The 17,507-nt window shown below is 43.8% G+C and overlaps 1 protein-coding gene and 1 long non-coding RNA gene across 3 annotated transcripts in view; both read right to left on the reverse strand.

Moving 5' to 3' along the window:
- ACER3 (alkaline ceramidase 3) overlaps positions 1–16,375 on the reverse strand; it is a 55,096-nt gene extending 38,721 nt beyond the window's left edge. For both annotated transcript variants that reach the window (XM_087937839.1, XM_087937840.1), the window contains exon 1: positions 16,083–16,375. In XM_087937839.1, the coding sequence (XP_087793965.1) occupies positions 16,083–16,185 (103 nt within the window). In that variant the 5' untranslated portion in view covers positions 16,186–16,375. The remainder of the gene's footprint in view (positions 1–16,082) is intronic.
- LOC148125223 (uncharacterized) overlaps positions 1–17,507 on the reverse strand; it is a 301,326-nt gene that overhangs the window by 134,304 nt on the left and 149,515 nt on the right. The gene's annotated exons all lie outside the window — the stretch shown is intronic.

Consider the following 17,507-nt stretch of genomic DNA (forward strand, 5'->3'; position numbering starts at 1 on the left):
AGGTAGAAATTAGGAACTTAAGTATTACTATGTAAACGAATTGACCCAGACGGTACACTGTTTATTAAGCACAAAACAAATGAACTATCTACAGTATCTATCTATCTATCTATCTATCTATCTATCTATCTATCTATCTATCTATCTACCTACCTACCTATCTACCTATCTATCTTCTATCTCTCTATCTATCTATCTCTACCTACCTACCTACCTACCTATAGAAGAGACTGGATAGCCATTTGTCTGGAGTGGTCTAAGACTGTGATGGCTAACCTTTTTGTCATCGTGTACTGAAAATGCGCGCCTGTGCATGCACCCATAATGCAATGCACGCGCAACCCCCGTGCTCCCCTTGCCCCCTGAGCATGAGCACACGTGTCCCCTGAGCCCGCCATGCATGCGGAGCAGATACCCGAAAACGAGCTGGCTGGCGGGAGGCACAGGCGCATGCGCAGTAGAACTGAGCTGAACGTGATGGCTCGCGTCCCCGCAGAGATGGGGGGATAATAATTCTGTCACGCGGGCCACAGGTTCTCCATCCCGGGTCTAAGATCTCCTGCTTGACTGGTGAGTAGGACTAGAAGATCTCCAATGTCCCTCTCAGTTCTATTCTGATTCTGATCCAACGGCATAATTAACCCCAAAGTCAATTAGCCGTGGAGTTGACATTCAAGCGGATAGAACGCCGGGAGGAAAATGCCAGAGGAACCGTTTTGACTGGATTGAGCAAGCAACTCCATTGTCTTTCAAGCTCACATTGTGGCATGCTTGCTTCCTGCCTGCCTTCCTTCCCAAGCGGCCAACTGTAGAGAATAGTTATGGCTCAGGACTGGACGATTGATTGCTGGCCGTCCTTGTCTTACAAGAGTTTGTTTAATGACCATTCAGACACGGCACTTATGACTGGGTTTTTTTTTCCCCCGCGCTTATAACCGCTGCAGCATCCCCAGGGGTCACGTGATCAAAATTCAGACGCTAGGCAGCTGACTCACATTTATGATGGTCGCAGGGTCCTGGAATCACGCGGTCCCCTTTTGCGACCGACTTCCAATGGGAAAGCCAGGTTCGCTTAACGACCGTCTTAACTCGAGCCGTCGAGGCACCAGTGGTTACAAGGCAATATGGCAGAATGGAATGGAATGGAATGGAATGGAATGGAATGGAAGAGAAGAGAAGAGAAGAGAAGAGAAGAGAAGAGAAGAGAAGAGAAGAGAAGAGAAGAGAAGAGAAGAGAAGAGAAGAGAATATAGAATAGAATAGAATAGAATAGAATAGAATAGAATAGAATAGAATAGAATAGAATAGAATAGAATAGAATAGAACAGAATTCTTTATTGGCCAAGTATGATTGGACACACAAGGAATTTGTCTTGGTGCAAATACTCTCAGTATACATGAAAGATACTTTTGCCAAGAGTCAAGAATCATCAGGTAAAAAACTTAATAATAGTCATGGGATACAAATAAGCAATCAAATCATACTAGGAAACCGTCCATATAGATCGTAAGGATACGAGCGACCAAGTTACAGTCATAAAGTCACAAGTGGAAGAGGATGGGCGAAGATTAACAGTAATAGGAGTGCAGACTTTGCAAATAGTTGGGACAGTGTTGAGGGAATTATTTGTTTAGCAGTTGTGTTGTAGACTGGAGAAAGATGATGTTGGAACCCAACCCCTTGGTTGAAAGAGGGCTGACATCGATGGCTCCTTGGGACCCCCTTTCAAACCAGTGGTCCTCTCTCCAAAATGTGGAAAGAGGGGGTGGGGTGGGGTGGGGGTCAAAGAAGCCGTCTATGTCAAAATTGAATGCCCTTCCCTCAACAGAGGGGGAGGGATACGGCATCACCTATCTCCAGTCTACAACACGGTCCTTTCAGCAGTTCCAAGGAGGCTCCACACCTATTTGCCCCACTCAGGTGACCCTGAGAACACAGACAGGCCTCCAAGAGGCCTCCACGACCCTCTAAAAGGATGCAAATGACCTGCTCTCTGCAAGGAGTATCCATCCTTCCTTTCCCCGCCATCCAGTCAGAAGTGAAGAAGCTTCTTGGAGGAGAAGGGAAACATCTTCAAAGAAAAAATAAAAACAGAAAGTCCAGTTGCCTCCTGAAAAATAACGCACCTTTGAGATAAGTCTAAAGCACCCGAAGGCCAGACAAGGAATAATGGCTGGAAACTGATCAAGGAGAGATTCAACCTGGAAATAAGGAGAAACTTTCTGACAGGGAGAACAATCCACCCATGGAACAGAAGTTGCCCTCAGAAGTTGTGGGAGCTTCATCCCTGGAAGCTTTCAAGAAGAGACTGGACTCCCATCTGTCAGAAATGGTGTAGGGTCTCCTGCTTGGGTGGGGGGTTGCACTAGATGACCTACAAGGTCCCTTCCAACTCTTATTATCTGTTATCTGTCAGTCTATACGCCATTGCTATTACGTTAACAACTGCAGCGATTCACTGAACAGCTGCGGCAAGAAAAGTTGTGAAAAGGGGACCAAGCTCACTTAACAACTGTCTCACTTAGCCACATAAATTGTTGGGCTCGGGGGTGGTATTAAAGCGAGGACCACCTGTACTGGGTAAGGCTAGGCACTAGCCACTTGTCCAGCTTGTCCAAATAAAAGAAGCGTCACCAGAAAAGTTGAACTATACTTGTTCCCTAGACTGGGATATGCAACCCTGCAGGAAAACAACCCTGGCTTTAGAGAATGCAACCACAACAACACAACAAAGCCACAACTGCAAGCAAACCACAGTGAGCTTATACATCGAGAGATGAGGATTGAACAATTACGCTTTAGCGGGCAAAGAGGTGTTTCTGTTTGGCTGACAGAAACGGTTAATCACCTTTTGAAGCAGTTTAAATTTAAAAGGTAGAAACTTTCCCAGTGTTTGTTTGTTTAAAGGCTCATCAGGCTGCCCAGCTCAAACAATGTGACTCGGGGTAGCATGCAGCCAAAAGCAAAACAATAAACCAACTAACGATCCCCATATAAAATAAAGCATATATATATATATATATATATATATATATATATATATATATATATATATATATATATATATATGTGTGTAAGATAAACAAGGAGACCTAGCACCACAACAAAACAAAAAATAATTCACGTTCATGTATAAATAATATCATCACCGGGTGTTCCGGATGGAATTGCTCATGAATTCAACAACCTACAGCTTGAGCAAAATATAGAAATAATCAGTCTGGCTGTAAAATACTGCTCTTATTTCAAAATATAGTGGCTTTCAACTATACTGCAAGGTGAAATCCAGTTATAGGGTTGAGGGAAAGAAAAAAGAAGCCTTGCCCTTTAAGGAATAGGCAAAGTTCTTTCCTTTGGGCTGGGAGAAATGCAAAATGATTTGGTCAGCTGCGTTGAAAGTCAGAATCGGTTTATTAATAGGAAGGCAGGTAAAAAAGAAATCTCACAGCGTTGCTAGGATTAATCTAATAAGTGAGTAGGAAAACCTCCCTCTTATATACTTCAGGTTCTTTGATTTGTAAAAATGAAGTCTTTGATGTGTGTGTGTGTGTTGAATTCCTGTCTGGGAGATTGGGATCTTGGTTTTATGGTCCTGATCCTTTGTAGTTGTTTGCTATCCTGGTTCCTTCCTGCCATGCCCTTTGGTTTGCTTTTCACAAGTTTTTTTTTAATAGCTTGCCATCTGTTTGATTTCTACGGGAAAGGATCTTAGCTAGTTTGTAGGGTTTTTTTTCTGTATCTCATGCCTGTAATTTTCTCCTTCCTTTGTTGTGAAAAGTAAGCTGGCTCCAGCTATTTTAACAGCCCTACTTGACAAAGGGTGCGGGCTGTTTTCCTAGAAGAGGCGGGAATCGTAACTTCCGACAGGGTCTCATCTCAAATGCCACCAATATTCTAAAACTGAGAAAGAAGAAAGGCTAGCTTCTTGTAAGTGAAGTTATTTAATACAGGTCTTCTCTTCTCCTCTCCCTGTTCCGTTCCGTTCCATTCCAATTCTAATTTGGGACAATCATGACCTGGATGACTGAGAATCTCTACAGAACCAGCAGCTGCCCCAAAGAAGAGAGGGTCAACCTATTCTCCAAAGAACCAGAAGGCAAGACAAGAAGCAACTGGATGGAAACTCATCAAGGAGAGAAGCCACTGAGAAGTCAGGAGAAATTTCCTGACAGAGAGAACCATTCATCTGAGGAACAACTTTGCCTCCAGAAGCTGTGAATGCTCCAACACTGGAAGTTTTTACGAAGAGAATGGACAATCTGTCAACTCATAAAACGTTTTTGTACACACATTTTATAGTTGACAACAGAAAGAAAGGGGGGGGGGAGTTTCAAAGAGAAGGCAGCAGTGTGGAATCGAAAGGACATTCCATTCATATTTTCTTCAAAGACCGATTCGATGACTGAAGCTTCTGCCGGGCAAAAATCTAATTGGAGAGCATGATTGATGACTCTTGGCTATGGAGGTGTTTCGTTGGATGATACACTCAGAGGGGTGGTGGGGGGAAGCAGGATCAAGGGTGACGGTGAATTACGTAGCTCAGGGTTGGCTACGCCAGACGTAGAATGTTACCTTCAAATAAGCTGCCGGAACGCTGTTTGTTCGGAATGGGATAGCAGGTTTCCTGAGCAGGGAACTGGACCAGGAAGTCCCTCCCAATTCTGTTATTCGGCTTAGAGAGGGCAATAAAGCACTATGAAGTGGTATATAAGTCTAAGTCAGAGGTGGGCAACTATGGCCCCTTTATGACTTGTGGACTTCAACTCCCAAAATTCCTGAGCTAGCATGGCTTGCTCAGGAATTCTGGGAGTTGAAGTCCATAATTCATAAAAGGGCCATAGTTGCCCACCCCTGGTCTAAGTGCTACTGCTAAGCAATCAGTCATTAAGCAAGGACTACCTGTATCCATGCACAACCCACACGAAGCACCAAATAAATATAGGGATTTGGGGTGAAAGGGGGAAGGGTTCAAAGAGGTTGGGGAGTAATAAATGGAGGAAGCAATGGAAGATGCAATTATCGATCTCTGGATTTTTGTGCCCTCATATGCACAATGTTCTATTAAACTCCCAAATGGCATCTATGCAATAAGAACTCATGAGAATGGGGTGTTAGCACTCTTCACAAACCAAGGCAAATTAATCTGAAGGTTTCTTCTTCTTGTACTTTTGCTGCGTTGATGGATTACCCCATCATAGCTTGGTAAATTAAGCCTCCTAACCAGAGCAACAAGAAGGACTCAATTCCTGAAATACGTATCAGCTCCTTCAAATATGCTGGCAGGGATCTCCACCCGTGGCATCTGAAGGGCTACTACGCTCAAGTGTTTGCTGATCTCTGTGGAAAAATGAAGTCGGACTTGGTTTCCCACCAAACCAGCAATTCACATTCTGGATTTCTTTCCTGGTCTTAGGAACCTGCCTGAGTTTCATTTGAAACATACCATGGCAAAACCATTTTTTTCTGCCTGTGTCCCAGTGAGATTGCCTTCATCCAGGGTGGATAAAAAATAGATGATTTAAAAATTAAAAAAAATAATAATAATCAGATTTTTTAAAAAATTTAATTGATTTTTTTTTAATCGAATTTATTTTAATAAAATGCTTTTGGAGTAAAAAATCTATCTAAAGATAGTTTTCTGTTTCATAATTAATAATGTAGCGTCAGCATTCCAACTAACAACCTCCAACTCAATAAACTCCACGACAGGCATTTTCCTCCAAGTTACATTTTATCAGAGTTGTCATATTGGCACATCTGGGAAAACCCAAATTGGAGAGCTCTGGGTTTTCCCTTTCCCCAAGAGAAATTCAAAGATCCATTCCCTGAATTCATCAGTCCATCACATGGCCCAATCAAATCTTCGTCCCCGACAGTGCGGGGTGATTTATCCTTGGCTTCTAAGAAAGAATGTTGTCCAGTCTAACCTTCTGCTAAGAAAATCCCCCCCCTCCCAAATTCCCAGGAACTAAATGTGGCAGCCTCGAAACTTCCAAGGCTGACATTTAGATTACTCAGCATTGAAGTGGAGCTTAGTTACGTAGCATGAGGCTGCATATTCTGCAATATTTACGTTTTTGGTAAATTCCTTCAACGAATCCAAGCTCTGCAAGCTAAGAGAACCTGCACTGCGTTGATGCATTCACACCATGTCACAGTGAGCCATGAGATAAGCCATAAAACAACGTTCAGGAATATTCCTTTCTCCCATTGTTTTGCAAATCTATGTGGACTACAAACTGTACGATCGTTCTGGAAAGAATAGCATCTGTACCATCAGGGCTCAAAGGGTGAGGAGGAAGGGAAAGCAGTATAAATGAACGCGAAACCTTCTACGCAGCTTATAAATATAACCTTAAAGAGCAGTTGTCATTTCAGATCCATCCTGGCAGCGCCTGCACGTCCACTCATCTCGTGTCCCTGCCGCGTCACCCAGCCGTCCCGTTAAAGCGAATGGGACTGTTGGTGAGTCGACAGCAGGTGTAAAGAGAAAAGCATCCACACCCAATCCAGCCTGATCTGCGATTCTGAGAAATGTTAGGAAGAGCAGTTTGCAAATAGATTTAACAAGATGGGGAAATTATGTGGTGATTCTCAGTCATCCAGGCTCTGAATTCTTCGACTCTTGACGAAGCTGCTTGGATGAGAAGCGAAACATCTTCAAAGGAAAACCAGAAAGTCCAGGTGCCTCTTGAAAAAAGCACCTTTGGGACAAGATGGGGAATTAAGCATTATTGCACTGCCATAGTATAATTCCCCCCAAAATGTCTATTGAGACCTCCATCATCCAGATCATGGTTGTTCCAAAAGTGCTTTTTCAAAGGAAACTGGATTTTGTGTTTTTTTCCTACAAAACCTTTTGTTTCTCATCCAAGGAGTTTCTTCAGATCTGTATTTCTGCATGTATGTATTTTTGTATGTATATAGCATATGTATGTATGCGTTAGGTATGGACACTTTCTTTTGAGAGCGGGCAACACAATTTCATTTTTAATGTGGGCCAATGTGCTCACAATAAAAAAACAAAACGACAATAAAGATGATCTTATCTATCTTGCTAATGCACCTTTAGATTCAGCATTCAAGTGTATTGCGCTCATTCTAGCCAACCTTAACACCCTAATTATGTTAAACGAATTAAAGATGACAAAATGAAAACTCAAAGTGGGGTTACTCAAGGCTGCAACCCTTTCTCAGAATGCTCAGTCTATATTCGGCGTAGTTCACGGGTAAAAAGGAGTTGAATCGTGAGAGAAGCAAAATGCAAACCAAACCATTTCTCTGGAAAAAAAAATAATAAAGGTGAAAAACTTCTTGGCTTTCTCAAAAGCAGGTTGCTAATTCCATCTCTCAAAACACCGCTAGTAACTATGCATGAACTGCGCTAGCTGTTTGTAGGCAGATTTAAGAGTACGTGAAAACTTCTGGTCTTACTTCTAGAGATGCAAAGATCTTATAGTTCATGAACTGCCAAAGCTGCATGAGAACTTTTTCTATGAAAAGGTTACTCGTGGCTGTGGAGCAGAAGGTACGTCAGACGTGTCATTAAGATCAGTGATATAATTCTCAGGCAGATGGGCGTGGACCCCAAAAAAATCAAGTTTTTTTTTTTAAAAAAAGGAGAAGCATCAACATTGCTCATACCCTTCTGCTTTTTCAACACAAGTATATAAAAGGTCACACCAGGACATGTTCAACTACTGCTATGGCTACTCACTAAAAGTCCAACCTAGTCTAGCTGAACCTTAAGTATTAATGCTATTTATTTCTTTATATTTGAACTTATCTCCTGCTTTTTCTTCCTTTATAAGTAACCACGGGCGGTGGACGTAGCTAATACCCCTTCCTCCATGGAAAAATACCCCACAACAACTACACTGTGAGTTGGACCGAGAAAGTGTGACTAGCAGGCTTTCATGGTTAAGGTGGGACTAGAACATTTCATCTCCAGATGATCGGCCCAAAGTCACCCAGCCAGTTTTCATGCCTAAAGTGGGACTAGAACTCACTATCGCCTGGTGATTCGCCTAAAGTCACCCAAACGGCTTTCATACCTAAAGCGGGATTAGAACACACAACCTCCTATAGTTATGGGATTGGCACCTAAAACCACAGGGAAGAATTGGATCCAGAAAGTCATGATGGAAGTCCACCGGGAATTTCACTTCAGATTAGGAATTAATAAATGATATTAATTCATGTGGATATATATATATTTATCCCAACATCATCAAGCAAGGAATGACGATTGCAGAGAAAGGAAGCCAGTGAAGAATATTTATCTTAGAGATATTAAAATAGTGATATGAACAGCTGTATCAAGACTTTGTGAGCGATTTTAATAACTTTGTCAATGAAAACTCTCTAATACGGGGTCCCCAGCGCTCAGGCTGTGGCCCACTACTGCGCCCTGGCCGATTCGGAACCAGGCCATGTGAGGAGGGCCCAGTGCCCCTCCCCCCCCAGCTGGGCCACCAAGCCACAAATGTTGGGGACTGCAACTGTAATATATACATTGCCTCACTGAATACCCCCCTCAACACACAAGGTGTCACAAATTATGGTGCGTTCAAAGGATTGTGATAAATAAAATCCAAGAAATCCAGAGAACATCAAGTTCTCCTGTCCTTATCTTTGGAATGTAAAGTGTCAGCCGACTAAATTAATACTTAATCTGTATCATGTAGGTATCTTTGGGGTGTTTTAGTTTTAAGTCTATCTTTTAAGCTTTGTCTCATAAGCAGATACTTGTTTCCTTGCCTCTGCCAACTAGTTTTCTCCTTCGGAGGCAAAGAGCAGGAAGATTATTAACTTCAACAAAAGAGATTCCCTTTCTTTGGAATAAATCTTGACCGGAAGCACAAAACATTTGTGAAAAAAAGGCAAAAGATCCAGGCAAGAGGTCCAATCAGGCTGGAGGTGATGGGAAAGGGCCACATTGCAATGAATAGATGATCCACTGGTGGAACCTGTTGGACTTTGGGCCGAGAGAGAAGGATGAGCCCAAAGTCACCCAGCTGGCTTTCACACTTAAAAGGGAGATTACAACTCACCGTCTCCTGGTGATTGGTCCAAAGTCACCCAACCAGCTTTCATCCCTAAGGTGGGACTAGAACTCACAGCCTCCCGGTGGTTGGGCCAAAGTCATCCAGCTGGCTTTCTTGCCTAAGACAGAAGTAGGACTCACCGTCCCCTAGTGATTGGGCCAAAGTCACCCAGTTGGCTTTTATACCTAAGGTGGGACTAGAACTCACAGCCTCCCGGTGGTTGGGCCAAAGTCACCCAGCTGGCTTTTATACCTAAGGTGGGACTAGAACTCACAGCCTCCCGGTGGTTGGGCCAAAGTCACCCAGCTGGCTTTTATACCTAAGGTGGGACTAGAACTCACAGCCTCCCGGTGGTTGGGCCAAAGTCACCCAGCTGGCTTTTATACCTAAGGTGGGACTAGAACTCACAGCCTCCCGGTGGTTGGGCCAAAGTCACCCAGCTGGCTTTCTTGCCTAAGTCAGAAGTAGGACTCACCATCCCCTGGTGATTGGGCCAAAGTCACCCAGTTGGCTTTTATACCTAAGGTGACACTAGAATTCACAGTCTCCCAGTGGTTGGGCCAAAGTCACCCAGACAGTTTTTCAGGCCTAAGGTGGGACTAGAACTCACGGTCTCCTGGTTTCTAGAGCAGCAGTTTAAGCACTACCCAAAACCGGCTCTCTCTTTGATGTGCCTTTAGGGCATCTGATCTCAGCTCTCTCTACCATTTCTGTCTCCAAAGTGAGAAAGACCGGCTCATAACTGTTGCAATTCCAGGGTCAAATTCCAGATGGTACTATGTACTCAGCTGGCATGTGCCACATTTTTGAGGGAGCCCTCCCAGGTTATGATGGCCTATTCCTGCTTTACTTGGGCTTAAAAAATAGTAAACAAGCACAAGCAGTGGGGAAAAAAGCGTGCATGAGGCATTGCATACCAAACTTCCTCCGTTCTCCACTATCAGTTAGATCTCCCTCTCCATACGTTCGCTGTTCGTCTAATTTCTTCATTCTGCAAGGCAGTCCAAAAATTGCAGCCCGAAGCAACTTTGGTACAGGGGAGTTTTCAAGTCAGGCAGCACCGACAAGCCCATGCGGTTTTCCTGGCAACATTTTTATTTTCCAGGCGGAGTTTGCCGCTGCCTCCTTCCCAAACTTAAAAGGACCAGCCTAAAAAAGTCACCCAGCTGGCTTCCAACATGCCTAAAGCGGGATTGAACCTCCCAGGTTTCATCTAATTCAGCACTTTTAAGCGCCGGACCAAACTGGCTCCCCGGTATTAAAAATAGTATCTACTGACAATTATGCATCTTTTATTGACATAGGAAGGTTGGGTGGTTCTCCTTGCCGACTTTGGATTCTCACAAACTGTTCCTTGCCTCGGACGTACGCATATTGATTCGATGACCTCACTTTGGGACAGACAGCACAAGCTTGCACATTTACAAGGCTAGTTGCCCAATATTTTGAGATCTTCATCGAGATTACAGAAAAAGAGCCGTTGGTAGAACTTGTGTGTGTGTGTGTGTGTGTGTGTGTGTGTGTGTGTGTGTTTTTCTGCAATCCTCTGGTCACTGTAATCAGCGATCACTGGAAAAATCGCCTCAGCCATCGCACATTTCAGCCCTGTGCCTGGAGGGGAATACCTAAAATTGGTGCTCCACCAAAGCTGGCCTCATCTGACTACAGATAGAATAGAATAGAATAGAATAGAATAGAATAGAATAGAATAGAATAGAATAGAACAGAACAGAATTCTTTATTGGCCAAGTGTGATTGGACACACAAGGAATTTGTCTTGATGCAAATACTCTCAGTGTACATAACAGAAAAGAGACATTCATCAAGAGTTAAGAATCATAACGTACAACACTTAATGATAATCATAGGGTACAATCAGCAATCAAATCATACCAGGAAACAGTCCATATAAATCATAAGGATACAAGCGACAAAGTTACAGTCCTACAATCACAAGTGGGAGGGGATAAGGAGTGATGAGAAGATTAACAGAAATAATAGTGCAGACTTTGTAAATAGTTGGACAGTGTTGAGGGAATTATTTGTTTAGCAGAGTGATGGCTTTCGGGGAAAAACTGTCCTTGTGGCTAGTTGTTCTGGTGTGCAGTGTTCTATAGTGTCGTTTTGAGGGAAGGTACGTATGACCACAGCTCGACGTACGACCACAGCTGAGCCCAAAACTTCTGTTGAGACATTCGTTCAGTGAATTTTGCCCTTTCATTTTACGACCTTTCTTGCCACTGTTGTTAAGTGAATCACTGCAGTTAAGTTTGTAGCACGGTTGTTAAGAAAAAATGGCTTCCCCATTTGGTTGCTTTGTCAGAAGGTCACAAAAGGGGAACACGTGACCCTGGAGCACTGCAACCGTCATAAATATGGGTCAGTTGCCAAGCGGCTGGATTTTGATCACCTGACCATAGGAATGCCCCAATGGTTGTTAAGTGTGAAAAATGATCCTAAGTCACCTTTTTCAGTGCCGTTGTAACTTTGAACGGTCACTAAAACCAACCGTTGTAACTCGAGGGCCACCTGCATAACAACAAACTTGGGTTCTGCATAAAGTAGAAACGGGAAGAAGAAACATAAGGACTGGTCAAGTCTGAAGGGTCGTCTATGATAAATAATTTGGCATCTCGCTTCTGTGGCAACTGTGCTAAGTAAAAATTCTAGGTTCTATCCTATCACAAGACCTAAAATGGACACCTCACATCCAAAACGTCATCAAAAACACACAACAAAGAATGTTCTTTCTGCGCCAACTCAGGAAGCTCAAACTGCCCAAGGAGCTGCTGATCCAGTTCTACAGAGGAATTACGGAGTCTGTCATCTGCACCTCTATCACTGCCTGGTTTGGTTCTGCAACCCAACAGAACAGACACAGACTTCAGAGAGGAATTAGGACTGCAGAAAAAACAATGTCTACCCACCTGCCTTCCATGGAGGACCTGTATATATTGCACGAGTCAAAAAGAGGTCTGTGAAAATACCTACAGACCCCTCACATCCTGGACATAAACTGTTTCAGCTCCCACCCTCAAAACGACGCTACAGAGCTCTGCACACCAGAACAACTAGACACAAGAAGAGTTTTTCCCCGAACGCCATCACTCTGCTAAACAAATAATTCCCTCAACACTGTCCAACTATTTACACTATTTACACTATTAATATTCATCTTCTCATCACTCCTTATCACCCATCCCCTCCCACTTGTGACTATATGACTGTAACTTTGTCGCTTGTATCCTTACACTCTATATGGACTGTTTCTTAGTATGGTTTGATTGCTTATTGTACCCTATGACTATTATTAAGTGTTGTACCTGATGATTCTCGACTCTTGACAAATATATCTTTTCTTTTATGTACACTGAGAGCATCTGCACCAAGACAAATTCCTTGTGTGTCCAATCACACTTGGCCAATAAAGAATTCTGTTCTGTTCTATTCCATTCCTATTCCTATTCTTTTCTAAAATGCCTAGCAGAATTAAAAAAAAACCCTGTTCATCAGCTGGAAGAATGGAGAACTTTCTTGAAACAGGAGCTTCATATATGTATCAATAAAGTATATTAAATTTCCCTCTCATAATGTCCATAAAAGGTGACATTCCCCAAACAAGATAGATCGTATCCCAGAATTTTCTTTGTGATATCAATGGAAGGCACAGGCAGCAAACACAGCAACAGAACAATCATAAAAACAGATATAGTGTAATAATGTATTTTTGGTAAATAATAAGATACAGCTATCTGGAATATGATTGGCTCGCTGTAAACTATCAAACACTATCTTCAGCAAGTTTAAGATACACAGCTTGTGTAATCCCACAAGAGTGTTTCCTAACTTACTTGTGGTACTGACATTGGAATTTGAACCTTTGTCAAGATGTACTTTTTGGAATGGCTACATGAAATTAACTTTTAGGATTATTTTGCTTCACCTTCTTCTTGTCCAACATCATCATCATCTTCTTCTTAAAGGGCTAAAGAATGATTGTGACAAACATCTCATATGATAAGAGTAGCCAACGCAGAAGTAGAAGGATGTATGGCTTGGAATGGTAATAATAAACAGGAGGATTTCTGGCAGTACCTTTTCCAATTAACATTAGTCCTCGGCTTATGACCATTCGAAGTTACACCACCGCTGAAAACCGTGACTTGTGACCATTTTTTCAGACTTAGGACCATTGCAGCATCCCCATGAGTGGGGGGTGGTGGTTGTGTGATCCCCTTTTGCGACCTTCTGACAAGCAAAGTTAATCAGTCAGATTCACTTAATAACCGTGTGACTAATTTAATAACTGCAGTGATTCATTTAACATCTGTAGCAAGGTTGTAAAATGGGGCAAAACTCACTTGACTGTTTTACTTGGAACAAAACTGTGGGCTCAATTGTGGTCGCAAGTCAAGGACTACTGGTATTTTATTAAAAGCCATGTTGCTGTGACGTATGCCCTCATGAAACCTTACGCCGGTTAGTAAAACACACGTCTGTTGGAAAAGATGCTACCAGACTCCTTCTGATATTTATAAGGGTGAGTTGCTTTTAATACGCTTGACCAGTTTGCTAATTTGTTTTCAAAAACCTGACAGATCAGCAAGTTTTAAAAGTAAAAGCGCATCAGCGGAATTTCTTAATGCACAACTGTAGAACACTGTATTCATACAATCTGGTTGGGAAAAGCAGGAGCAACATTTAAATGCCATGCCAAACTTAGTTTTAAAGGCAGCATTTGCTGAAGCTTTGTTTAATGTAGTATTATTCTTTTGCAAAAATCTCAGCTCCCAAATTGCAGTAGAAATTAGAAGATCTTTTCCACCCACGCCTGACCTATAGAAAAAAAAAAAACATTCTATAGTTCCAGAAGTCGCTATAAGAGTCTGCTGTATTGTTGGATAGGAAACTTTGACTGCTGGAATCATTTGCCCCATTTGTAAATTTTAACCAGAAAATTAACTCTCTGTATAATTTAATGGTCTGATTGTAGGAAAGGCCTGTAATAATAGTATCATTATTATTTTCCTTTTTTAAAGCTGTACTATAAGAAATCCATTAACTACAAGTGTCCCCCCCCCACCCACCCATAGAGTGAAACTTTTCAAGTTTTTAATTTATTTTTTGGAGCATGGGAAGGTGTTAAGGAGCAGCACTCTCATAACTTGACCGATGCCAAAAGAATGCTGAATGCCTCTCACGGACGAGAGACCACCAAGAAATCTACAGAAGGCTGTACATTGAGAGGGGAAGACTCTGGGAAGAAAGTAGCACAAATGCCGAGAAAACTACACAGATGCACACATGAAGCTGCGAGGAGCCAAGTTCAACCTGAGAAACTTCTCATTTATTTTTTTTTAAACAGGGCAACGAGTGCTTTCAGTCTTAGAAATTTTAGGCACCTATGTCAACAAGACAGACACAGACTTCAGAAGATAATTAGGACTGCAGAAAAAACAATGGCTACCAACCTGCCTTTCATGGAGGATCTGTATACTGCACGAGTCAAAAAGAGGGCTGTGAAAATATTTACATCCCGGACATAAACTGTTTCAACTCCTTCCCCCAAAATGACACTACAGAGCACTGCATATCAGAACAACTAGACACACAAGGACAGTTTTTGTCACTGTCCAACTATTTACTAAGTCTGCATTACTATTATTAAATCTTCTCATCATTCCTATCACCCATCCCTTCCCACTTGTGACTGTATGACTGTAACTTTGTCGCTTGCATCCTAACTATTCTTATGGACTGTTTCCTAGTATGATTTGATTGCTTATTGTACCCTATGACTATCATTAAGTGTTGTGCCTGAGGATTCTTGACTAATGTTATCTTTTCTTTTTATGTACAACTGAGAGTATTTTGCGCCAGGACAAATTCCTTGTGTGTCTAATCACACTTGGCCAATAAAAGCATTCACTCATTCATTTCAGTTCCTTTAAGCCTCTTCCCACAAACGGGTCCAGGGTCAACCGTTCCAGAAGTCAGCCCTCAACATGCCATGCAAAGCTACAAAATAGGAAACACAGACAAACCCTTCCCCACAGACTATTGGGGGGGGGGCAGGTATCCCCAGATAATCTCCTACCAAGAGGGGGTCAAGCTATTCTCCAAAGCCCCTGAAGAAGGCAGGACAAGAAGCAACAGATAGTGGGATAGTGGGTGGGTGCTCCGTCCCTGGAGGTTTTCAAGAAGAGATCGGACAACCATTTGTCCGGAAGGGAATAGGGTCTCCTGCTCAAACAGGGGGTTGGACTAGAAGACCTCCAAGGTCCCTTCCAATTCTCTGATTCTTTTATTCTGCATAGCTTGCCTCCGGTTGCGGGTGCTCCATCAGTGGAAGCTTTCAAAAAGAGACCCCGTCAATCCTTTGTCTGAAACGATACCGTTTCTCCTGCGTGAGCAGGGAGGGTTGGACTAGAAGATCTTCAGGGATCCCTTCCAACTCTCTTGCTCTGAAGAGCTTGCCTTCCCGAAGTTGTGAAGGCTCCATGACTGGAAGTTTTTTTTTAAAGAAAAGATTGGACAAACCATACGTCTGGAATGGTATAGGGTCTCCTGCTTGAGCGGCGGGGAGGGGTTGGACTAGATGACCTCCAAGGCCCCTTCCAGCTGTTATTCTGACCACCCAAGATGCTCTTTCTCATTATTGCCCCAACCTTTTCCAAAGATTCCCCCCCTCCCCCCCCCGCCCCATAGTTCCAGTCTTCCACAATGGGGTGGGGGGGAAAGAAGGATCTGGAATGGGGGGAAGACCCTCCCCTTAAGCAATTCCTATGGGGAACCTGCACACACCCCAAAAATAACCTCGGGGGTGGGGGTGGCTTCTGCCAAAGCCGAACCCCTTGAACACTCCCCCCCCTTGCAAAGATGAAACGCTTCAAGGCTAAGGGGGCGAGGCCGCTCTCCCCCCAATAATTTAATGAGCCCCCCCCTCCATCACCCCACGGCCTGGGAGAAGGGGGGGGGCTCCAAGAGGGAAAGCGCACCTGCCCCCCGCCCAACCCAGCCGCCTCCATACTCACAGAACTCGGCGATGTAGAAGGACACGACGTAGTTCTCCTCGCACCAGTCGAGGGTGGACGTCGGCGGGCCCCAGTAGCCGGTGCGGTCGCCGGCGGGAGCCATGGCCGGTCGGAGGGCCAAAAGTGAAGGAAAGGAAGCGCCTGCCGCCGCATCCGCTCTTTTTCGGGGCCCTCGGGCGAGCTGACCCCGCCTTCCCGCCGGCTTGAGGCGGGGCAGGGGCGGCGGCAGCAGCGGCGGCGGCGGGAGGCCCGCCTGCTAGGCCTGGCGGGCAGGGCCTCTACGTCACCATGGCGACCAAAGGCGAACCGCCCGCAAGGCTTGCCGGGCCGGGGCTTCTACGTTGCCACGGCGACCGGCGACGAATCGCCTTCGAGACTTGCCGGCCCGGGGTGGGGCGGGGGGGGCCTTCTACGTTGCCTCGGCGACGGCTCGCGAGGTTTCAAGGGCCGTGTCTGGCCGTTGCTATGGCGACCGTCGGGCCTTCTGTTCCCGCTGGTCTCCACCCAGTATTGGGCCTCACAGGCATCTCAAGATGCTCGCCCTCATGGAGGTCGGGGAAGGGCTTGCAGAATGTTGGCTGGGGGATTCTGGAAGTCAAACTGGCTTAAAGTTGACAAGGGTGCCAAAACAGTAATCTAGGTACTAATAAGAGGTGAGGGTGAATAAAACATTATTTTATGGTCATATTTTGGGGGCGGGAGGAGAAAGAAATTGGTGATATATTTATAGATTCTAGATATATTGCCAATTTCTTTTTCTCCCCAAAATATGACCATAAAATAAAGTTTTATTATTCTAGATATATCACCAATTTCTTTCTCCCCGCCCCCCAACAAATATGACCATAAAATAAAGTTTTATTCAGGAGCAGGTGGGGAAATATGGAAGGGTAAGCCTCACATTTCAAGTAGCCATAAATGAATATACAGATAGTCCTCGATTTACAACATTCACTTAATTATTTTTTTCGAACGTACAACGGCACTGAAAAAAGTGACTTATGACCATTTTTCAGACTTACGACTGTTGCCGCATCCCCATGGTCACATAATCGAAATTCAGATGCATGGCTTATGTAATCAAAATTCAGGTCCCAGGCAGCTGGCTCATATTTATGACGGTCGTGGTATCCTGGGGTCAGGTGATCCCCTTTTGCAACCTTCAGACAAGCAAAGCCAATGGGGAAGCCAGATTCACTTAACAACGGCGTTCCTAACTTATCAGCTGCAGTGATTCGCTTAACAGCTGTGGCAAGGAAGGTCGTAAAATAAAGCAAAAACTCGCTTAACAAGGGCCTCACCTACTACCTGTATTCTAGTATATTGTTAGAAAGCTTCCCATTCAATGCTGTTGATTAGGGGAAAAAACATGATGAGACTTTGAAGGTTTGCACGCTAAAGGGAACCAGAAAGAATTAAAGATCC

This window comes from Pseudonaja textilis, chromosome 7 (assembly GCF_049901715.1).
Source record: "Pseudonaja textilis isolate UNSWEBS1 chromosome 7, rPseTex1.2, whole genome shotgun sequence".
Classification (NCBI taxonomy): Eukaryota; Metazoa; Chordata; class Lepidosauria; order Squamata; family Elapidae; genus Pseudonaja; species Pseudonaja textilis.